This window comes from Electrophorus electricus, chromosome 11, assembly GCF_041902795.1.
Source record: "Electrophorus electricus isolate QZ-2024a chromosome 11, ASM4190279v1, whole genome shotgun sequence".
Lineage (NCBI taxonomy): Eukaryota > Metazoa > Chordata > Actinopteri > Gymnotiformes > Gymnotidae > Electrophorus > Electrophorus electricus.
In genome coordinates, this window is record NC_137507.1 from 2,094,480 (window position 1) to 2,119,576 (window position 25,097).

The 25,097-nt window shown below is 48.6% G+C and overlaps 1 protein-coding gene across 12 annotated transcripts in view; it reads right to left on the reverse strand.

Moving 5' to 3' along the window:
• cux1b (cut-like homeobox 1b) overlaps positions 1-25,097 on the reverse strand; it is a 98,336-nt gene that overhangs the window by 37,151 nt on the left and 36,088 nt on the right. For 9 of the 12 annotated variants that reach the window (XM_027019105.3, XM_081723084.1, XM_081723076.1 and 6 more), the window contains exons 3-8: positions 22,107-22,154; positions 15,440-15,518; positions 11,761-11,898; positions 9,616-9,739; positions 7,445-7,521; positions 6,929-6,995 (exon numbers count right to left, since the gene is read on the reverse strand). In XM_027019105.3, the coding sequence (XP_026874906.2) occupies positions 6,929-6,995; positions 7,445-7,521; positions 9,616-9,739; positions 11,761-11,898; positions 15,440-15,518; positions 22,107-22,154 (533 nt within the window). Of the gene's footprint in view, positions 1-6,928; positions 6,996-7,444; positions 7,522-9,615; positions 9,740-11,760; positions 11,899-15,439; positions 15,519-15,593; positions 15,772-22,106; positions 22,155-25,097 lie in introns of those variants that run through there. The other 3 variants (XM_081723083.1, XM_081723077.1, XM_081723081.1) reach the window with 2 other exon arrangements.

Sequence of the window (25,097 nt, forward strand, 5' to 3'; positions counted from 1 at the left end):
CCAAGTCTCTCAGGAGGAAGCTTTCAGGGACACCATGGACATCCCCTGATCTCAAGGAAAAAAGGGATTCACCAAAAAAACTTTGATGGGAGAAATTTGTAGTACATGTGTTGGATGTAACTGAGAGTCATTCAAATTTCTCAAAACAGAGTCAAGGGGGCAGTAAACCTAGAGCGCCTCAGTGGTGAGAGGGGTCAACCACTAGACTAGTCCGCGGTGGTACCATGAACTAACAGAGAAACAGCGGGGGGTGCAGAGAGAGGGGAAGACATGGGGAGGGAGGGATAGATGAATGGAGCGTGCGCAAGAGGAACCCGAAGGTGTAAATGTGACTCCTAAGCCCCAATTTCCTCTTTCCTGGCTGGCTGTTTGCCAGGGCTTGGGGGGAATTTGAACACACTCCACACACCTGCAGAGTGAGCACCACTCCATACACACACACACACACACACGCACCTCCAGAAAGCACAAACCACTCCCCCCCCCACACACACACACCCCGCTCCACAAAAGCAGCCCATATTACATGGACGCCTCACAGCTATTAGCCATCAACGACACAAAACACGGGCTCATTCGGGCTTGAATTCACTGGCCAGGGTCCACGACGCAAGCCAAGCATTGCACTTTCTGTAAATTTGACATTCTGGTGAATAACTGTTCTTTGAAACAGAAGGGGGGGCAGGGCAGAGAAACAAATTTAAGAATACATGACGTAAAGGAAATGGGTTTGAGGAAGTCTCAGTCAACCCCTTCTGTGCCGTGAACACCCCACTGCACAAACCAACAGTACAGAGGAGGGTCTTTGGATCGTCTGAGCCCCTCCCCCACCAGCCTGCGCCCTCTCTCTTCCTTTCTTGTTCATATCCTGTGCAGCTCTGCTCAAATCCTCAAGGGCCAGGCCGACATTTTTCAGATTTAGACCATTAGACTTTCATTTCCCTTTGTAACCTCAAGCCCACCACCTCATAACTCCAGGGCTGGCTTTCTGTCTCTCTCTGCCTGTGCCCTTTCACGGAGGCCCGGGGTCACGCCCTCGTGTGGGCACGAGAGAAAATGAAAGAAAGACAAGAGACGGAGAGAAAGGGTTATTATGTTTGTGTATGTCAGTGAAAAGAGACAAAGAGACTGAGAGCACGAGAGAAAGAAACCGTCGGAGGGGGCAGAAATACGGGGGGATGAGAGAGAGGGGTGAAGGGGGGGGGGGTAAGATGGCTTTGCTCATCTCCAGCCAGCCTCTCTGTCTCTCTCCATACCTCATCTTCTCACACTCCACTATTTCACCCCACCCCCAACCTTCTTCCTTTCTTTCAAACAGACCTGCTATTTGACTGCAGCGTCCGAACCACTGGGACTCGATGTAGTCCTGTTACTCCATCGAGATGCCTTTGTTTGTGTGTGAGAGCGTGTGCACACACCTGATGCGATGACGACTACTGCGGAGCACTAGGTGTTTGATTGGCATAGCCATTCTTTGGCCATCAGCGCCAGCAAACCCAAAAGCCCTACACCACACAGTGGCTCAGTTCAAAACTAAAGTGAGAAAAACAGATGAATACAGGGGGCAGGTGTGTGCATGTGTGTGTGCGCGAGTGAGTGAGAGAGAGAGAGAGAGGGGGGGATGAGGGGCGCTTCACCTACCCAGATGTGCACTGCCGTTGAACTCCAGATGGTCCTCTGGGAGCTTTGTTCATATTGGAGTGTGTGTGTGGGTGTACACACACACACACACACACACACACACACACACACACACACACACACACACAGGACAGCCCTATATGAACGGCGATGCCTGTCTGGCTTGGTTCTTAATGATTTAGCAGCAGCTGCTTTAAATCAAGTGGATGTGGCGGGACTCTGCCGCTCGGAGACGGCTGGAGGACGCACCTCAGCCCCAAATGAAGATCATAACTCCGCCCCCAGTGCACATGCACGCAATCTTTCAGACCAATCAGCATGACAGACCTGGCAGTGCAGCCTGGGTGATGGCACAAATTCCTTTCATTCGTTGAAAAAGTAAAGAATACCTCAGTTATGGCATTTCACCACAGGACTAAGCAGTTCCACCCACACCTCTCTCCAAGTCAAGGCCAGGTAGTTGCACCAGAACCCAACATCTCCCAGGTGGATTAGCTGAGCACAGAGCAACTGATCAATAGGGCATTCGAAACTTTGAAGGAGACAAAATGGCCAACATGCCCAGCCTTCTGCTCTACTCTCCACCGACACACCGCTGCTCCGGCAGATGAGCACCTTTGACGGAAGACAAAGGCCTGTTCACAGTCCGGGGGGGGGGGGAGAGATTATATTTATGTGTGTGTGTGTGTGTGTGTGTGTGTGTGTGTGTGTGTGTGTGTGTGTGAGTGAGTGAGTGAATGAGAGAGATACAGGGGGGTGGGGTGGGGGGTGTCTCCACAAAGCCCAGAGTACACCTGACAAGAGCATACACTTGAGGCAAACAGTGAGTGTGTGCATACAGCCAGTGTGTATACAGTATGTTTGCATATACTTTAAATCAAGTGGATCGAGGCTTTTTTATGCTTCAATGAGGAACTGCGAGTGCTGTGTGTGTGCAGAGACAACACACTCACGGTTACGATGGCCTGCAAGTACACTGCCCACACACGGCCACTGGAATCATCCAACGAGAGGAGAGAGCGCTTGCGAGTGTGTTCTACAGCAATGCATTAAAATTTTTACCACACTGGAGCCTTATCTGCCTAAGGCTCTGTGTGTGTGTGTGTGTGTGTGTGTGTGTGTGTGTGTGTGAGAGAGAGAGAGGGAGAGAGACTGTGTGACACTGAGCAGAAGAGAGGATTTGGAGTGTATAGTTCTGCATGCAGGCACATAGAAGTCAGATGCATGGATTTAAAGATTTAAGTCCTCTCCTTCAGTGTGTGCACGTGAGTGAGTGAGAGAGAGAGAGAGAGAGAGAGAGAGAGAGAGAGAGAAGACACACACACACAGAGACGGAGAGAGAGACAGAAGGCCCCATGGCTATGCAGTCTAGCTCTAAACAGTGAGATTCCAGCACTTGCATGTGGGGGAAAAAGCCTGAGGGAGGTGAAGGGGTCTCAAACAAACCATGAAACCAATCGATCATTTCCATTATCCACACACACACACTTCAGTCGACAGGGAAAACCAAAGAGAGGAGCAGGACGACGGGAGGAAGGAAGAAAAATCCAAAGCTATTGATCTATTTAGAGATGAATCAATAGTACATCTGTGCTAATGGACAGACATTACAGGTTGTGTTTAGGGGCGGGGTATAGGAAGAACAAAAATAGCTCATCATCTAAACTGTGTGCGCGCGTTAGGTGAAGTGTGTAAGCCAGACAGTTTCCTCCTCAGGACTGCGTGACGGACACCGGATCGGTTTAGGGTCACTAGTATGTGTTCATCACTCTTATCCTGTCCATAAAGAGGGGGATTGGGGGCGGAGCTTAGTGCACAATTCCAGACTGAATGATACGCACAGATTCAGTGTGTGCAAGAGTGCATAGCACTGGGGTTGAGTGTGTAAGCAACTTCTCTTTTCAAAGCTGTGGCTGTGTGAAGTTTTCTTTGAAACAGCCCCCTCCAAGCCTCTGGCTGTTCAAAATCTAAGGTTCTCTAATCTCCCAGCTGTCCTCTGTCCAGAACCCTCCCCACTTCCCCCTCTCCCTCCCTTTCTCTCTGTCTGTGTGTCCCCCCTCTAGGTCCCCCTCCATCAAAACTCCAGAAGATTTTATCTCTAGCTCATGACTGATAGAATGTTTTGTGTAACAGACAGCACACACCCTGGTTCTGTGGGATGCCAAACACTTAGCTGATAACGGTGTGTGTGTGTGTGGATGAAACCAGATGAATCACACGTAAAGCCCAGTATACTGCATACTTAGACTCAGATCAGCCTCGACCCTGACCATGTCTGTGTGTCTGTGCATCTGTGTGTGTGTGTGTGTGGTGGGGGACAGACTTCAGGCTTTCCTACTACAGTGGAAATCATATTAAGCGGCACTTTGCAGCTCAGCGGAAGGCTACTGCTGTTAACACGCAGGAGAGCGGATCAATCTCTCTATATCATTACCCACATACACTTCACCAGCAGCCAAGTGTGTGTGTACGCGAGCACGAATGTGTGTATTACCAATTCATTTTTATTTTTATGGTGAATGACCAAATCACTACACACACTGTGTAAGTCCAGAAGTAGCCAGACAGTGTGATCTAGAGTACAGAGCACTGGATTCGACCTAAATCCATGATGGTTAAAGCTCTATTCAAGGGCGTTTACATCGATATTCCCACTAAACCATATAGGAAACAGATCATAGGTTTGCCCAATATAACTGTAAATGCCCTCAAATACTTGCAAAGCAAAGTTTTCTACACTTTGTTTATTTGGAATCTAGTGTTACGTTACGGAGTCAATACAACCACTACTCCAGACCACATATTTACTCCACAGCCCATATTTCCCAAGATCAGTGAATAAAATAATGACAGCAGTAATACAAAAACCAAACGAGTTTAAGGAAGCAGACGAGTGGAGAAGCAGAGCCCAGTAGGAAATGTTTACCGGGACGCGTCTCTCAGCCGTAATGCAATTAGAGCCCTAGGGGCCGAACAAGAGCTCAGCGATGTGAGACAAGGCCCACCCTCTGTGTCTGTGTGTGTGAATGCACACAGACCTCCATGTTTATTAATGAAGGAGGTGGAGAGTTTACAGTGGGGGGATGCGAGTGTGTATGTGTGTGTGTTCTTACACTCGTGCATGAGTGTATGGATGCTGCAATAAAGAAAATTCTCTTCCCCCCCCACAACACACACACACACACACACACACCCCTGGTGTTGTAAGCACCTGGGTGAGCCCCTCTCTGGCGCTGTGCTCTGCACAGATGCAGGGCTTTAATGGCTCTCTTAAGCCTTTTACTCCAGCATGGCTCACAAGGCTCGCCACACCTGGGGAGGGTTACTGCATGACATCACCTCACAGCAGGTGAGTCAGCACCCCAAGGAGGTCAGAGGTCACTTAAGGAAACACAGTTAACACTTGAAGTTCTCAAAACAGAGTGGAGAGAGAACAGGGTGAGGGATGTATGTAAACAAACAGCAGAATTATAGCTTTAGTGTGGATTAGGTGTGTGTAGTCCACTAATACTGCATGTGCGTGTGGATTCCACTAACACACACACCTGCAGTATGTGTTGACTTCACAAATACTCCTATAATAATAGTGTATAGGAGTCCACAGTACTGCTGGTGGGTGTGTGCGTGTGTGTACACACATGTGCGTGGACTCCACTAATACTGCAGGTGTGTATGGACTCCACACTAATGTTGTAAAGAGGCTTTGATCTGCCTAGTATGTGCTTATTCGTCCTCTTAATCTGTCTGCTTCCTGCCCTCCCCCCCCCCCTCACACACACACACACACACACACACACACACACACACACACACACACAGGGCAGTACTTCATCCACTGTGCTCTGACTCCGTGTGCCTGCAGTGTGCTTGTTAAGTGCAGAGGCTGGACACACGTTGGAGGCCAGACTGCAGGCGAAGTGTCAAAGCAATGACGAGCCTTCCAAGGCGCCTGCCTCAGGAAATAACATCCCCCCCCTTGTGCGTGGCACACACACGCACCAGTGCCCTCATTACTCTGACCCGTGTATAGGGCGGAGCTCGGCATACTAGCTCCTCCCCCAGGGAAATCCATGTCAGTGGAATTGGACAGGAGACACACAGGAGCCCAGCAGCATGACTGCCTTGCTCCATCTGAACAAGACCTGTTTTTAGAGTAGTACTTTTTCTTCGGCACACCGGATGCACCAGCTCTCAACAGACCTGCAGTGATGCAGCACTGCAGAGATCATAATGGGATATTATGTAACATTCTGATGATTCTGATACAGTTATTCTTGTGTAACTATCTTCCTCTCCCCAGTTATAGTCTTCACTTTCCACTACAGTCTGGCTTTCAAGAACTTCAAAGTAAAACAATTAAACAAAAGAGACAAACGAGGTTTAAAATCATGAAAGAATCGTTCATTTTGGCTCTGTGTGTACATGGGTCTAGTGTTCGGGCCTGGCTGACCCTGGGGTAGCTAATGGACAAACCTGAAAGCCCAAAGGCAGTTTGGAAAGGCGTGGAATAGGGCATCTGGATGATCTAAGATCATTCGAGCCAGCGTGTCTGACTAAGCCGTTGTAGTATTTGGGTTCATGTAGCTAGAATTACACCTGCCCATAAACTGGGTGCCACAAGCTCTGAAATGACTCTGGGACAAAGGCAGGGCTAGGGCACAGGCTGGCAATGCTGGGATGGGTGTACACACACACACACACACACACGCACACACACACACACTCACACACACACACACACACACACACACACACACACACACACACACACACACACGTTTGCATGTCACCTCCAAACACAGCCATGTGTGCGCACAATTATTTTTATTTCTTTATTCATTTTTTGTATTTAATCCCAGCAATATGCTTCCCAGCCTAAACATATTTCATGTTTTGGAAGAAGTTTGTGTCCATCTGTGTGACCTAATCTCCTATGATTTAGAGGGTGGCTGTAATCCACCATGGAGTACTCAGAGTACTCTCATCAAATTGAGAAATGGAGAAAGGGAAAGGCAGAGAGAGAGAGAGAGAGAGCGAGAGAGAGAGAGAAGGAGACTTGTCAGAACAGGGAACTGCTATAAATCTACAGAGATGATCTCAAGTAGAGCCACCAAACATTACTGGAAAAAAAACTGCCAAGCAAACAGTAGATGAGGAGACGTACGTCATAGATTAAATCTCTTGACAGCAAATGCAGACACACACACACACACACGCACTCTCATGTGTGCACACGCACACCCCCACCCCATTTCTTCTTAAGACAGCAGCATGCTCCCAGACTCACTTTGCTGTGGACTCCTCGTCATACTTGGTCTTCAGGTCGAACAGCTCTGCCTGTGTCGTTTCGAGTGCTGCGGAGGACACAGAGCAACCCCATGTCACAGGGAGGAGCTACTACAGCTCCACAATTTAAAAAAGCTCACGCAATAGCTTCAGCATCACTCTGGTCCACAAACTCCACAACTTATTTGTAGAATTGAACTACAATTTCTCTCTCATGTCTGGTGTTTGTGGTGAGAATTGCCCGTCTCCACAAGCTGCTGTGGCTTCATTAAACACACTCACACACCCTCACATGTCAATACAGAGGCTGTGCACCATGAGGAATAGCTTGTCCCACTAACACCACACCAGGGACATGGGACTCCAAATAATACAAAACAATAAATGTGCATAATATACTAAGGCACCAAGGCAATAATACTGTAAATGGCAATAATTGTCATTTGTTATATTGATCAATATAATCACAATGGTCCAAATGGGTGCTGCCCTGAGGGTGGGGTCTTGAAGGCGGTACCTGTCTGCAGGCTCTGGGCCTTTTGCTCCGCCTCCTTCAGCCTGCAGGCCATGGACTCCTGCGACTCCTGCAACTTCCTGTCATTGGGAAGAGAGGGAAGTGTGCGTGAGAGATTGGCAAGAGCAGCGAGGATGAGGAAAGGACACGAGGAGCGTGTTGGCCAAAAAAACAAACAAACCGGGGGGCTGTAGTGTACACACACAGACAGAGTCTGATCTCTATAAAGTGCTGCCAGCTGCAGTCTGCATATCTGTGCACGCAAGTGTTGTTTCGCACTTGTCCCACATGAACCAAAACCTTCGTAGTTCCAAAGTTGCTCATAGTGAGGTAAAAAGAGCCTTTCGGAGTGAGATATATTCCGTGGACTGAAAACACTTCGTCAAGTCCATGGTATCATCATTAAAAGTAATTCAAGTGTTTTGCCTAAAGCAGTTAGTGTTAAGTAAGACAGACATCAGTGCCTGATTGCTGATAGGCTGTGGGAACATTCTTATATTTCAAGCATGGCCAACTCTGAACAGCTAGTAAGGTTTCCAAGCCATCTGATTGTGTTGGTTGGGTGTCCCCTTCTGGTAATTATGGAAGACAGAGTGAAACACCTCTCAGTCAAAGGCGTAGCTGCGGCTTACGCAGAGAGAGAGAGAGAGAGAGAGAGAGAGAGAGAGAGAGACTGAGGCAGACACTGCATCTGGGCAATTTAACATCGTATCTGAACTTCTGAATTGCTCGTGGGCACTAAAAAGTGGAGAGACATGCCAGAGGCTGACGGTTAGTGCTGACGCCTTTCCAACTGTTCTGTTGGCATTGCAGCTACAGCACTTGCTGTATCCAGCGGAGCCCTTGTATACTTCTGTTTCCCATGGGTCTGTTTATATCATGACTCCGCTTTTACGACTGCCTCCTTCTGTATGCCATGCCAAAATAGCAGGCTTGTGATTGGTCGGTTTGTGTGTCAGTCACATATTTTCTCCCCCTGCCACATTATGTGGGTCCTGGACAAGGAAAATGAGCCAAGGCACTAGACACTCCCTAGAAGGAGCACTGGGTGCTCACTGACAAAAGGCAACATAATGGGGATCTGCTCCCCTCAAAGTCCGTTAAAAAGATACAAAAAAAGTTTTTTTCCAGTCCCCCTGAAGAGTCGCACAAACAGCAACTCACGAAAGTAAGAATTGTAAAGGCAGCTTTAAACCGGGGTGGCTGTTTGAAGAGCCTTCCTCACAACGCACAAGATGGACAGAAAGGAGAGGTGTTAAGCAAGCCAAGTTGTTTTTTAGGGTGAAGAAGTAAAACACCACTGAGATATTAATAAAGCAAGCAGAATGAGTATCACCCCCCCCACACACACACACCCACCCACAGGAAGTGTGCTAAGCATTCGGGAAGTGGACTGAATTATGGACAAATGCTGACGCACAGGAAGTAGATAACAAGTATCAGCACAATTGATCAAACATGGACAGTGAATAACCGTATTCACACTAAAATAGAAAATCAGTCTCCAGAAGTTAAGTCTTTTATGACCTGTTTGTCTCTGTCTCCATCACACACACACACACACACACACACACACACACACACACTAATCGGTAGTGTTCTATGCACCGGGGCGAATATTTCACTAGCATTGCGTACAATGCTTGGCGTGCTTGGGGAGGGTCACTGTGACATCTCCAACAACACTGCAACAGGTAAGCCAATCAGAAACTGAGTCATCACACTGAGAAGGTCAGAGGTCACAAGCAGCCACAGTTAAAATTCTCAAAACAGCATGGAGAGAGAGAGAAACAGGGCAAGGGGTTGTGTGTATAAAGGGCAGAATGAGAGCTTTAGTGTGGATTAGGCGTGTGCCCAGGCAGTGACTTATATAAATAAAGAAGCGGTGGCCTGGAGACACTGGAGCGAGGCAGCCTGACTGTTTGTGTAATCTCACTACCCTCTGGCAGCATTAACGCTTGAGCCGGGCCTGTACATTAAAGTCCCTCTAAAGCCGTCACATAAACATCCGAGTCCTGTGACTCTTAGTACCTCACACGGGGTTTAACTGGGGTGCAGCTATATACGCAACCGTGCACCATGGATTTAATGCATTAACGATTCATTTGTAATCTAGGTGACTGTTTTCGTGTGGGGGCAGCTGTTGTCCTGTATGGGGCGTGCTGTGTGCGCACCTCTCTTTCTCTGCATAGTCGTTATGGAGGCGCTGCTCTTTCTCCTGGGCCAGGCTCTCTGCCTGGTTCTTCAGGGTCTGTTCATACTCCCGAATCTTCTCCTTAAGCGCTTTAATTGTGACCTCTGTGAATAAAACAGACACACACACACACACACACACACACACACACACACACACACACACACACACGTTCTAGGTCACAACGAGGAGCAGCAACAGGCTTGACCTCTGACCCTATACCTCTAGCAGAGCCTCATTCGCCAATGGGCAACGTTTTCTATCATGCAACTGCCCCAACTGAACAACACTCTACCATGCTAGAAGAGCCCAGAGGGGAATTCTGAGACAGCAGAAGGGCAATGAAATTGGGGCATCCTGGTGCTCTGTGCTTACGGTTAGACAGTTCACAGGGGAAATGACACACCCGCGCTATCTGGTGAACCAAAAACTGTTCCTTTTTCCAAAAACCTGAAGAGAAGAGAATCAGAGCAGTGAGTAAGGGCTATTTCAGGATAATGAGACGTGATGGCCCACAGTAACCTGTGAAAACCGCTTTTAGAGGAGTAAGACTGAAAGGAAAAAAAACAAAAACATAAGAGTCATGTGATGTCTCCAGTCTGCTATCTGTCCTAAAGAATTAAACCATTTTCATTTCAGGAGAATTGACTCCGTTTCTGTCCTCTTTCCCTTTAAATTCTCCCCCATCCAAACAGAGAGGCCTGGCTTTACCAGCATGTGTGGCATCCCACACCACACACACACTGGGAATCACAGATTTCCTGAGCTCTAGCTGTTGCTGAACAGCGGTCTGGGTGTTGTGGGGAAATGCGGCTCCAGTTCCAGCCTCGGGCCTCGAGCCCCAACGCCTGACCTGCTGCAGGCCCTTCCAGCCGAACCTTACTGAGAGGAAGAAACAGCACCGCACACTGGAGCTGCCACGTGGGCTGATGCACCATTCACACTCAAGGTCCTCACGCAGCAGACAAAAACCTTCACCTGGCCTCGCTAAACCAGGCCCACTGAGTGCATAAAAAAAAACCCACCTCCTCTGCAAGGAGAAGAGGAAGGAAACAAGGCTGTTCTTGACTCTGCCCTCATCCACCATCCCTGCAATGAGGAGGTGGTGGTGTTTGCGTGCGTACACGTAGAGTAACGTGTGGCCATTAGACGTATCTGAGATTAGTGTGTCCAAGACACATGTTTATTTATGTTATTTCAATCACACACGCACACTTGAGCATAACACCCATTGTCATGGGCTCACACGCACACACACATGCATGTGAATTCTCCCCTGCTGTGGAGGATGAGCGACAGACAGACAGAGATAAGATAACACTTGCATCTATGAGGCAGGAAAGCTCACAGACACTGATTGAGTGCTCCAAGCCTCTGTGTGTGTGTGTATTACACACAGGCGAGCGGCTGTGTGCACGTGTGATGTAAAAGGCTGGCTTGCAGGTCTGACACATAATCAATGGGCACAGGTCCCTTAAGAGGCCTTCTCCCCCTTAACTGCTAAATTGAACTTTAAACATTTAGGTTGGGAGGATCAATGGCCTCTACTGGGAAGAGCACAGGGGGTCTGAGAGAGAGTGAGTGAGTGAGTGTGCACATGCGTGTATGATTGCTGGAGTTAAGTCATCCAGTTACTGTACAACCCAGTCAGTGACTGGCTTGACTGACAGAATGTGTGTGAACATTTTTAAAAACAAAGCTAACATTGGCTTTAAGGAGCAGCAATAAATGAACTACTCACCACCCCATACTATTCCTCATCCTCAGTGTGCTAGAACACGAATGTGGCCAGGAAACGTGGGAAATACCAGGGAGTGAGTGAGTGTGAATGTGTGTAGTTGTGTGCGAGAACACTGATATTATAGTGCGTGTAATGTTACTAATGGGTTGTGTGTTTATGTTCGCTCACTGATCTGTTTCGTGAGTGAGGTATACTGATCTAGAGGGTGTGTGTGCACTGTATCCAATCTGTGTGTGTGCATGCATGTGCTATTGCTGATCTGGTTAAAAGGAATGTGGCCAGAATATAGGAAAGTATGGCAGGGAGAGGGAGAAAGAGTGGTGTGTGTGATTGCTGATCTGTTTGTGTGTGTGTGGTGTGTGTTACACACGCAGACATGCTCACCCTGATTCTTGACCTCAGCAAACTCCTTGTTGTAGTCCTCCAGGGTCTCACGGAGTTTCTGGTTTTCTGTCTCGATGTCGTGCATTCGCTGAACCTTCAGCTGTAACTGCTGCCCAAGTTCCAGCACAGGGACCGGATCTGACACACACACACACACACACACACACACACACACACACACACACATCAGCAAAAACATGCACAGATCACTGATAAAACACATGAAGACACACACAGATCAGCGATAACACACATACACACCCCTAAACACCCAGAAATGCTAAAAGCTAAACACTCCACCATCCTTACATCACCATTACTACATGACTGCCATAAACTGACCACTGACAAACCTCCAAAAGATCACATACACCTTGAAGGAAAAAATTACTCTGTGTGTGTGTGTGTGTGTGTGTATGCGCGCGCGCTGCTGGTTGAATGGCTGCTGTTTCTAACTGCTTGCTGTCTGCCAGCCTCTCCTCAGGAAAACGAACCCAGGAGATAAGCATTCAGGGTTAGCAGAGCACCGGTCAAACAGCAACAGATTAGCGTGTACATACGCTGCCTTTCACACCTCCAACTGACAAATCACAGAGGCAGGAGCCGTCGGGAGCATCAAAGAAAGGTGCAGCTTAGATCAGCAGCTGTGCACTGGAGGTACATGCATGATCACTCTCTAACCTCCCCTCCAAAAATAAAACATCAAAAGTTCTAGCAATGTTGAGTACCTCAAAAAACCTTTCAATTTTTAATGAAAAACTTAGACATCTATATACAAACTACAGACTAAGGACTAAAACACAACACAGAACACTGTGTGTGTGTGTGTGTGTGTGTGTGTGTGTGTGTGTGTGTGTGTGTGCGCGCGTGTGCGAGAGGGAGAGAGAGAGAGAGAGAGAGAGAGATATGGTGTAATTTTTTATTTTTGTAACTGATCAGCGACGGTTCCCTAGAGGCAATAATGAACATCCTTTATGAAGCCTTGAGAAGTTTTAATAATGTGCTTTGAGAAGTTGGTGTGTGTGTGTGTGTGTGCACGCACACGCGCGAGTGTCTGTATTTTTGAAGGTCACTGGGCTGGCAGTGAGGTGTTCATCCATCTGTTTCCCTCCCTCCCACAGACACACACACACACACACACACACACACACACACACACACACACACACACACACACACACACACACACACACACACACACACACACACACACACACACACACCAAGGCCAGTCCCTCATCACACACCCACACCCACCCATACACACACACACCCCAACTGATGACAGAGGGGGCGGTCAGAGGAGCCCAAGGGGATGCTGGGCATTCTCTGATGGAGAGTCTGATTTGTTACAGTGCGAATCAAGGCCGTAGCCATCTCAGCATTACACACACACACACACACACACACACACACACACACACACACACACACACACACACACACACACACACAGTCACACTTGAGCAAAGCGTAGCTAAACAAATAACAAGGACCTCACATGGCTACACGCAAACGGAGAAAAATGCACACAAAGACATGCTCACACAGGCTGAAGCAGGCGCGCGCACGCGCACATGAAGTGCGAGGGTGCTGGCAGAGGGGGACAAAAGGAAAGCTGTGACTAATTGCTGTTGTTGGAGGTGCAGAAGCAGCACAGCTAAGTTTAGCTGCTCCACTGTGGACTCCAGCCATGCTGACAGGGCAGCCTGCACCAGCCCAGAGAGGGAAGGAGGGACGGCAGATGAGAGAAAGCGATAGAGAGAGAGAAACAAGGACGGTGGAAAGGAGTGACAGGACGCAAGGGGGAGAGAGAGAGAGAGAGAGAGCATGGAAGACCGAGGGGCAATTTTTGTTCTGCTCTGTCCTGATTTAACATGCGGCGGGAAAGAGGGAGCTGTAAAGTGTCACTACCAATCATCCCGTCTGCGTGTCCAGAGGGACGTGTCAGTCAGAGGCAGGACTGACAGGAGCTGAGGGTTGTGTGTGGATGACAGACAGGCAGCGTGGCGGATGATAGCTGCGTGTGGCGACGCTCATCTCGTCGTGGCAATTGCGGGGCAAAAGACAGTGAGAGGAACAGCCCCGACCTCCCGTTCTCTGTGCCGACCCCTGCCCCGGGCCCGGAAGCCCTCCGAGGGTGAAGGGCACTCCAGAGTCTTACCCCCACCCCCACCCCCCAAAAAAAACCCCGCCTGCCCCACCGCCACCCTGAAAGCCCCTCATCAGGCGTTCTTTAATCGCTGCATGACTAATTACACCCCAACTCCAGTTGATTTTCCTTAATGAGACAGCTGGGCTAATTATGTAATCATATGATTACATTAGACCCCTGAGCACCATTGGGGGAGGGAGGGAGAAAGAGGGGAAGGATTTATCATAATTTATTGTTATCATTTATTGGATTTGTGTGATGTTCTAAGTCAAACTGCTTTTTACCTATCCTGCCTGAGCACAGATACATTTGAATATTTAAAAGGAAAGAAAAAGCATTAAGAGCAGGAAGGAAGTAACAGGTGATGCGACACAGAACATGTAAGAGCAAAACAGAGAAGAGGGAGAGACAGCCAGACGGGGGAGAGAGAGTGAGCGAGAGGGTGGGAGGAGAGAGTGAGTGAGTGACGGAGAGAGGGAGAGAGACAGACCAATGGGGGGGGGGGGGACATGAGTGAGTGAGCAAGCGAACAGGAAGGAGAGAGTGAAGAGAGACCTTCCACAAAAGAGAAGAGGAGAATCCTGGTGAGACAGTGTGTCCAGGACAATGGCAGAAACACTTTAAAGTACAGGGTGGGGGAGGGGCGGGGGCAGGAACAGAGACTGTGTGTGTGTGTGTGTGTGTGTGTGTGTGTGTGTGTGTGTGTGTGTGTGTGTGTGTGTGTGTACGTGCACTCCTGCTGTGTGAGGAGTACTTGTCCCTCTGCAGACTCAGTGCGTCACTGTTGGATGTCTTAACTATTGAGATGAGTTAGACTAACAGTCTGGGGAATTCTTCACTGACTAGGCGTCTTCAAGGTGACTTGAGCATGTACGTGCACACACACACTTCAGTAAGGCTGACAAATCGGTGTGTGAAACAAAGTAAGGGTGTGTAACATCTTAAATGCATTTAAATGCAGCAATTGAGGCCAGATTGTTCAGCAGCTGTTCCTGCATAATAAACAACTAAAATGGCGCCCACATGGCAGACGAGAGAGTATTAGGCCAGCATGAGAAGAAAGCCCTTTTTCAAGGCCCTTTTAATATTCCACAGACTGTGTGTGTGTGTGTGTGTGTGTGTGTGTGTGTGTGTGTGTGTGTGTGCATGCGCGCACTAATTTTAACTGGGTTAGCAACAGAGGCGACACCACAGTCCAGATGTACACACTGCGCGTTTTCACACGCCAGCCCTGGCGAATCAACATTACATCTCTGAGTGACACACACTGTGCGTACAACTGGTTGAGCAGGGTGTCCTGTTGAGTGTGTGAAAGTCTGAGTGTATGACAGAAGGCAAAATGTCATGTGGGGAATGTATACTGAGGGGGGGGGGGGCATCACCCCCAACACCCCCCCCCCCACACACACACGGACACTCCTAAACTACAGGAACTTCAACATATTACAAACACACATGTACTACTACATGCACACTTATTACTACATGACACAGTCCCCCCAACACACACACAAAAAAATGTACCTGGGACATCAATCAGTTTCTTATAGACATTCAAGAAGGCAGCCTCTGCTTCTTTGCTTCTTTTACTCAATGCATCAATCTGAAAGTAGGAGAGAAGAGATCAGAAAATGCAGATACATCTCACACACACACACACACACACACACACACACACATTTGTAAGGGCACAATCCATGACATCGGCACACATATCGAAATAAGCACATCTGTAGCTGTGGTGTGCTCTACTGGTTGAGCGAGTCTTAAGAGAGCGGGTGATTTATAGAGAAGGAGGAAAGGGCAGGGGTGTGTGTGTGTGTGTGTGTGTGTGTGTGTGTAGCATGAGCTCAAGACTGTACCAAGCCGTCCTATCTACTGTATCACACAGCCTTATCAGCCCACTACAGCTGCTCCTCTGACTGATGGCATACTTATTCCTGTGCTTCACCATTTATCTCTCTCTCTCTCTCTCTCTCTCTCTCTCTCTCTCTCTCACACACACACACCCGGAATATGTACGCACTTATCATAAAGTCATTGGAGACTGGAACATACTGGCACACAAAGCAGTTCCTAACACATACATGCAAGTGCACAGAAGTACTGCACATGCACATATAATGTCTGAAAATACATTCTTACACAAACATTGTCATAATACATACAGAATGGCCATAATGTTTTGACAAAGCTACGCATACTACAAAAAAAACATCATCCAGAGAGAGACACAAAGAGAGGCAGAAATAAAGAAAGAGACAGACAGACAGAGAGAGACAGAGAGACGCAACAGGAAAGACTTCAAAGCTGTCCTGTTGTCTAGAGCTGGCAGGCCATGTGCAGAGGCGGGGCCTGTCCTACAGACTGGGCACAGGCAACACTTGTCCTTCACCGGCAAGGCCATTCAAGGCCATTCTTCACCATGCTGTAGGACTACTGCACCACTTTATAACTATTATAACACAAGCTAGGAGTAGCCCATTGAACTGGGGCACTCACCTGAATAACAGGTCTATCACAAGCACCTCCATTTTAAAAAGAACAGACTGACATTTGGGAATTGCCCCTTCACTCCGCACTTAGCAGGATCATCAAAAGCCAGGCTCCTCTTTGTGGCCGTGTGGACATTTCCAAGCCTGAAACACCATTTGGGACTGAGACACTACTTTAATCACGTTTCTGTTAAGACACATCAAACACACGATGCTGTCTTAGGTCAAATACAGCAAATCCAGTCCTCCCGGGTCTCTTTAGCCACTCCTGCTCACTGGTCACTCTATTAGGTATACTTATTTACAGGGGCATTTTACAGGTGTACTATTACAGTCTGTTAGCCATCTGCTTCCATGCACTATTTATCAACCCCCCCCCCCCCCCCCCCCCACCCAGATCACTGCTGATGGGACAGTATTTAGGGGGGCTGGCCATTCTCAACACAGCATCATCACGGACATGGTGGTAGTCATTTTTAACATGAGTCAGTGCCACTGCCAAAACAATCCCCAGCCAGCAACTGTCCAATGGTCAAAAACTGATTGCTGATGAACTGGAGGGTGGCCAGCACACACTGTGCACTGCAGCAGACATATTTCGGGGGTGGGGTGGGCTTGTGTGAAGGTATACTGATGCATACCATCAGAAACAACCAGAAAGGTTAAAGGAGCCAAAAAATGCAGGCCTGGCCCTTTAAGAGTAGGCCCTGTAATCGAAACCCATGCTTAGTCAGGTACTGCCTCCCCCACAAAAAAACAAAACAAAAACAAAAAAAAACAATGGGGTCTATAAAAATTTATACATCAAGTCTTCACATTACCAGCCAAGTCTCTGTGAAGACGTGAGTCAACGTTTGGGGCACTTGCCACCGTAAACAGGCTCCGTAATAGAGGCTCAGAGCTCCACTGGGACATGAGTAAACCTCCTCACATGTTCTTCATTTACTTGGCCCGAAAACATCTGGAGTCCCAGGGGCAGACGCCAAATGTTCCCCCTCGTGGCCGGGCGAGGAGGGGGATCTGGGCTCACCTTGCTCAGAGTTGAGGTCTGCGCTCAGACAATGGCCCAGGCCACAGCTGGAGTGGAGGGGCTCAGCCCATACAGCTGTGACATTGCGATGTGTGAATGTGGTTCTACCATTCCCACAGGCCAGGCCCTGTGTGGGTACTACGCACTCTTCACATTCACAGGGAACAGTCCAGAAGGCAAAGTCAAGCCACGGTTCCCCCCTTGTTTTCCTGTAGTGCACCCAGACAGTAGAGAGTCTGTTTGTTGAAGACACAAGCCTGCCGGTGATGTGAGTGTAGGACAGGGTTCTACAGGGCAGCGGGTCGGAGGGTTCAACACCCGCCTGCGCACGCTGCTTTTCAGCCAGGCTGATGCTGGCATGGTGCTCCCGTGAACGCTCGCGCACCGTATGACGTGTTGGCATGGGTGTTTCTCAGAGCTGAGGACATCTGATCCAGGATTGAGAGGATTACAGGCCTTGAGGACTACTTGGGTGAGGGGGAGGGTCTGCTGTGTGGGCGAGCATGCCCTGCCTATAACTGCTCCCCAGAGGGACGTCTCTAATGGAGGATTAACAGCTCACCCATGTGCCCAATACCTCGCCATTCTGCACGCTCCCACAGAGGCCTGCGCTCTACAGGAGAGCAGTGTGTGCGCACGTATGGATGGTTGTGAAACAGAGGTTGTCAGCAGATGGGCTGCACTTGGATTTGAGCATGCACACCCACTAACTCTCTGGTGTGCACACACACCAGCTACCTAGCTTGGTATCTGAGCCTGTACAGATTTCTTAAAAACCCAACCACACACTGCTTTAATTACCTGTTGAAAGCCACTAAAAATTATGAACACTGCCCAGGACCTTGAAAAGAAAAGGACATGGAGGATTCCCTCTGCTCTCTGAGAAGCTGACTCATGCACAGAGCCCACCACAAACCCCCTCCCCTGCAAACCTGTGTCCATAAGTCTGCGTGTTGCCACAGGGCAGGGTTCGAATTCACGCAGGAGTGTGGGCACAGTTTAAAAAGGAGGCAGTTTATTTGTACAGAAGGGCATGGGCCAGGTAGGTGTAAGGCCCTGGACCACCATGATGGCAGCAATGCTGGGGGGGGGGGGGGGGGGGGGGGGGTTCACTGCCTGGCTCGGGGGATCAAGAGCGAATCAAGAGCGAATCTCACACAGTGCTTGGGCTCTGTGTGTGTGTGTGTGTGTATATAGTCTTGGCGTTCCTTGGGGACTACATGTATAATACCACTTCAACTGGGAGAACCTAAAGGGCTTCATTTGGGATTTCCTGAGGGCTCCTAAGAATAGATCATAAAGACTACACAGACGCAGCTTTCACCCAGAAAAGGGAGGTGGTGCTCCAGCCAGAGACATCCAAGTGCCCCCAGCAGTCATAAAAGATCCTGAAACACACATCGACTGGCTTGCAAGGTTAACCAGAGTGGAGGCTACACTTTAAAGTTTTAACTCAAGCATGCCTTAATTTTTTCAGGCTATTATTCATCCTCAAGTAGTCTACACTCCTTGCATAGACTAAATATCTAATATTTACTGTATGGAAATAACAGATGCTAACTGATGGAAAAACTGTTACAGGAAACAAACCTAAAAAACAGAATGTCGCTGAGTTGGTGCAACACCGTTGAGCTGAAGGTGGCTTAGTTCATATTAACCCTCCTTTATCTCAGCGTTTCAAAGAGAAGCTTCACAAAACCCAAAAAGCATCGACCAATTCCCAAAAGCAGCGTGACACAGGCCAGGCTGAGTTCACATAACAGTCTGTTTTTTTTTTTTGGGGGGGGTGTGTGTGTGTGTGTATGTGTGTGTGTGTGTGTGTGTGTGTATACCCGCATGTGGTTGGGCCTGACCGCAGGCCTGGGTGAGGCTGAGCAGAGTGACACTGAGTCCCTGCCGCTGCTGTGTCTCTGGCCCCAGGCTCTGGGGTCACGGCCGGGCCGCATGCTGCGTAACGACACCACACCCGAGCGCAGTGCCATGTGAGGCTTGGGGGGAAAGCCAGCACGAAAATAGCCGTGTGAGAACCTGAAGACACCCAGCCCAGCAAAATATTAATACTCACCTCGGGCTGTACTTTAGATTGCACTTGTGTGTCACCATGGGCCTGGCGGTCATTGTGTGCTGTAGTGACAGCCTGGTGTGCTGGGTCCGCCAGCACCTCAGCCCCACCACAGAAACTAACCCCATACAGATTACACCAGCTGCTCCCCAACACCAAGTGCTCGTTGAATGGCAAACCATTTCTTCATTTTTCTGAGACACTAGCATATATATTTTAAACCGAACTAGCATTTAGTCTTTAACTCGAACCTGAAGACACACAGGATAAAAGACAAAGCAGAATATACGTAGATGGACTCATGCTCATGCCCAAGATGTTTCCTTATAACCTTTATGACACTTCAAAAACACTTCTTTGGGCCTAGCCTGTCACACATATACTGGTAATGTTATCCCCAGCTATAAACTCCAGCTGGACAGATCAGTCATAGACAGATATTAATTGGAAAAATGACTTAATGCCTGTTAGGACATGCGGTTTGGACATGCAGGGGTCCTGTTGTCCCAACGACAGAAAGGTGAAAGGCATCCCAGTCATCACCAGGAGAAGGAATGGTTATCTTAATTTGGAGAGTGATCTGTGAGAACTGCTAGCAAGTTCTTCTCAGAGGGTAAGTGGCATTATTAAATGATACTGAAGGATGTGATGAATGGGAGATGAAACCTCCATTCCTAAGACTGGTAAGTAATTGAAGAGGGCCTGCAGTGATGGAAAAGTGTGGAGAAGGTCCAAAGCTGGTGTGCTCACTCCTCAGCTGTGGATGAGGGTGTACAGAACAGGGAAGTGCGGAAACTCTGACTACTGTCATCACACGGTTCCAACTTTCCCACGATCGTTTTTAAGTCTTTTGTTTTTAAAACCAGGTTATAAATCAGCGACGGCATTTTGAAAGTTTCACCGCCTGGAAGCCTTGATCAGGCAGCACCCGCTGCCCGCGAGCCCTCCATCTCCTGAAGTGGAGACGGAGTGCTGAACAATCAGAGCAGTGAGGCGGACGGAAGGACACGCTCTCACGTGGAGGGCCCTCGGCCAGCTCGGCCCTTCCGGACGGGTGACCCGCTGAATCTTAAACACACAACACCCTCCTGCCCACACCCATAACAAAACTCCCCCCACCTCATCCACGATGTAGCCTGCTGTCATCGCTTTAAAATAAGACGATGGCTACTGTACAAGCTGTGCAATACTGAGCCTTCGCTAGCTCCCATCATTCCTCCTCGATCATCTTGCCATTAATCAGACTGAAAAGTGATGGAGAGGAGGAGAGGGGGTGTGGCCTGGGCTAAGGAGAGGGGGCGTGGACGGAGGAAGAATGGGTGGGTTGTTCTTTTATTCATAGGCAAGCCCCAGGAGAGGCCGTTTCGGCTGTGCCTAGATCATGGGCTGTGAGGTGGCCATGAGCCGGGCTCCGAGACATCAGGGACTAGCAGCCCAGACTGAACGAATCGAACACAAATTGAGCATGTGAATCGAACACACACACACAAAAATGTCAATAAGAGTATGCAACAACAAGGATGCATGAGGAAAGAAACAAAAAAAATTACATATGTTGCTCCTGTTTGTGTGCATTTGTGTGAGTGAGAGACTGACGGATGTTCTTGTTCACACGCGCGCGCACGCGCACACACACACACACACACACACACACACACACACACACACACACACACACACACACACACACACACACACACACACAGGCACCTCCCTGCACACAGCACTATGGGCCAGGCTGGCACTGTGCATGTGCCACCACAGGGCAAAGGCTCTCCGGCCCCTCCATACATCACCCACTTGTCTTATCACAACCACGGGCTGATAAATGCATTCTTTAAAAATAAATAAATCCGGCATAAACAATCTCCACTAGCAGAAACGACAGAAAGAGGAACGCCTCCTTTATGAAGGTCAGAGAACAGGAACAGCAGCACTGTTTATTTAAAAAGACCCACAGGCTAGTGTAGCCTGAGTGAAGGGGAGAGAGGGAGAGAGGGAGGGAGGGAGGATGTCAAAAGCTCGGCTCCTGATGTCCCACTCCAGTAACATGGCATTTCTGCGGTCTCTCTCTCTTTACGTCAGAGGCTGAGCGTCCAACACCCCTACCCTTCTCAGAAAAGGAAAGAATGTTTTGTCCTGTTGTTTTTTTTTTTTTAAATGCAGGGTGCAATTTAAACGTGGCCTCGGGGTCCATATGCGAGCAAAGGATGAGAGAATGTGTGCTCCACTTGTTTTCCCTGCCTCTCCACAAGTCCAGGTCATGCTGTATTCGCTGGCGGCAAGGGGGATTTTTAAACCTAAAGGAAGAATTCCAGGCCACTGAATTCTCTCTTCTTCAATTAAGAGGGTTATTTGTATGGGCTTGGCTCATGCAATCTAACGTGTGCACTTTTGTGTCGCTGAGTGAAGGCTGGTCTAACATTAACATACACTCGCACACACCCACACCAACACACACACAAGCATGGGCACACACTTGGGACAAAAACAGCACTGAAGGGGAAAAGAATGACGTAGAGTCAAAATGAGCAAACACGCACGCACACACGCACGCAGGCACGCACGCACGCACGCAGGTAGGCAGGCGCACGCGCGACTCACCTCGGCCTGAAAACTCTTGAGCAGTGGAGCTACCTGCTTGCGAAGATCCTGAAATGCAAAAACAGGAAGAAGAGTCAACACCTAGAGTGTCAGAGGCACAGCTAGCAGGACCAGCGCCGGCACTTTCACCCAGCAGACCGATATACATACAGCCCCCCCCCAACCATTCACGATCATCACGTGTGTGTTTCTTGAATGATTTACTTGTGGAGGCACGAAGGCGGTGTTCCCTAAGACGGTCTGAGTCGTTCAGTGATGGAAAAACTAATTTGCATTACCACCACATGCGTCATTTCTTCATTTCTTGACAGGCCACAGAGGTCAGACATGAGCCCCCAAGGTCACGGTAAAAAGGTCAAAGGCCACTCAGACCAAGACCCAGCAGCTGGTAAGAGCGTCTCGTTGTCTCACAAGAGAGGAGCACAGCAGAGGCCTAAGCAGCTGAACAAGGGTTGGGTTTTCCCCCCCCAGCCTCCCCTGGGACTGGAGCAGCTCAGAGGATCTGATTGGACGGGCCTGCCGTCTGTGTCTGTGCTTTTCTGGGTGCTGGCTCCTGTTTGGATAATGTTTGTGTAAGCATTGCTCAGAGGGCCTGATGACCCACAGGAAACCTCTGTCAGCAGCTGGTTTACATATAACACCCTGATCCCTGCCAACACACACGCTCACACGCACGTACGCCCCCTACCTCCTGTGCTGGTAAAGCCTGTTATCATGCAGTCTCTCTCTCTCTCACACACACACATACACACACACACACACACACACACACACACACACACACCAAAAGACACCAAGAGTCAAAGCTGTGTGTCTTTGAGCTCTACTGTTCGGGCGGTGTGATTACAGGGGCAACAGAGCCACGAGAAGAACTGACATCTGAGACAGGAGTGGACCGGAGCCAGGACGGAGGAGACTTAAGCCAGCCGCTCACCCACGGACAAAAACAAAACAAAACAAAGCAAAACAAAAAAAAAAAACTAAAAAACGTCACAAGTCGTTGTTGGCTGCTTGTTAAAGATCATCACACTGATCGTTTAATAAATTATGCCAATAAAGCATGAAAATGAATAAGAGAGAGAGAGAGAGAGAGAGACCAAGAGAAAGTGGTGAGAGAGAAACAGAGTAAAGATGGAAATGTCCTGGAGACGTGTGCGTGTTTCCTGTAGAGCACATCCCTGAATAAAGCGCTCCGTCCTTACTCACACTCTATAGGAGATGAAAATATTTCTCATGCCAACAGAACTATTGCCAAAACACCATTTTACTTCATTTTGGAAGAGATTTACAAACAACGTTTTTTTTTTTTTTTTTTTAAATCAAAACAAACCCAGGATTTAAATAGTCGGTGTGACCATTTCTGATGTCTACATAGCAGCGGTCTAGAGGTGTGATAACTTTTGTTCCTTTGGTCAGTTCACTTTTCTAGCACACACACACACACACAGAGAGACAAAGACTGTTCCAGCACTAGAATGTTCAGATGAGAAAAAGCACGTTAACTTAATCTTCTGGTTCAGTCGAAATAAACCGTGGTACAAAAGATTTTACATTTTTAACATAACTTGTGCATCAGCTCGTTTAAAAGTGTCTTATGGCCTCCTGTTGGGCTCGCAAGTATACACTCAATATAGCATGCATGTCAAAGGGCCACGACACACTTTTCACATGCGCTGCTAGGAGCATAGACACACACACAAACACACATACTGTAGTTTGCTGTGTTAGTAGAAAACAGTGAGCTGTTTCAGATGCCGGTCTAGCCCTAAAGTCATGACCCATGACCTGCACGATCCTATGGGTTGCAATGGCTGTAGCACATGAACACATGCACACTTAAGACATTCACTACAAGAAATGTTGGAGGGGTAGGGTAAGGTTGCAGTGGGAACATAAAGGCATAAGAAGTCGGGGGGGGGGGGGGGAGTTATAGAGAGAGAGAGAGAGAAAGAGAGAGGAGGGGAGTGTGCTCAGCTGTAATTAGGCCTGACGAACATGTCTGCCTGGCAGCTCACGACTCACCACCTATTTATAGAGACCTGCTTCTGGACAAGAACCTGCACTGCTACACACACACACCAGGGGGAGGGAAGGAGGGGTGGCGTGTACCCCCCCCCCCCCCCCCCAAAAAAAAAACAAAAAAACACACAGAGCATAAGAGAAGCTTAGAAAACTGCTGGCAGGGCACACACACACACACACACACACACACACACACACACACACACCTTTGGACTCTATCCAGCACTGCTGAGGACTCAAGGCAACTTAAGTGCCTTTAGTCTCCCAAAGCCATTTAGTCAGGCAGTGGGCACCGCCTGTAAAGGAGCTCAGTACATGATTACACATTTACAGGTCAAAGCAGAACACATATGTTTGGCACAGAACTCTGTGTGTGTGTGTGTGTGTGTGTGTGTGTGTGTGTGTGTGTGCGCGTGCAGGCTTATAAATGTATGTGTGTGTGTGTACACCTCCACCTTTTAATAGCTACATGTCTTCACTCAGAGTACTACTTGGTTCTAGCTCGAATTGGGCGCTCCTAAAGGACCCTTCTCTTTCCTCACAGCCTTTAAGAGCTTTTTTGTTGAAGTCTTGGTGCTGATTTCAGTTTGTGGTCACAGAATGGCTGCAACACAGCGAGCAGAGTGAGAACGCCAAAACGGCAATGCTGGCTAAAAAGCGTGTGATACGAGAGAACGCATACACAAGAGCATGGGCTTCAGACCCGGATGAGGAACACACACGCACACCCCTGCAGGACAGGAAAAGTCATTTCCTGAGAAAGTGCCATAAAGCATCTTCGGTGAGATGTCGGGGGGGGGGGGGGGGGGTGTTTAAGGTGAGAGAGAGATTAAAGACATGAAAAAGCAGCAGGGGGCACAGTTACAGGAAGCAAAGAAAGCAAACTGTGTATGCACATACAGGAGTGAGGGGTGGGTATGTGTGCGTGTATGCATGTACGTACGTGTACACAGGAGTGGGGGTGAAATG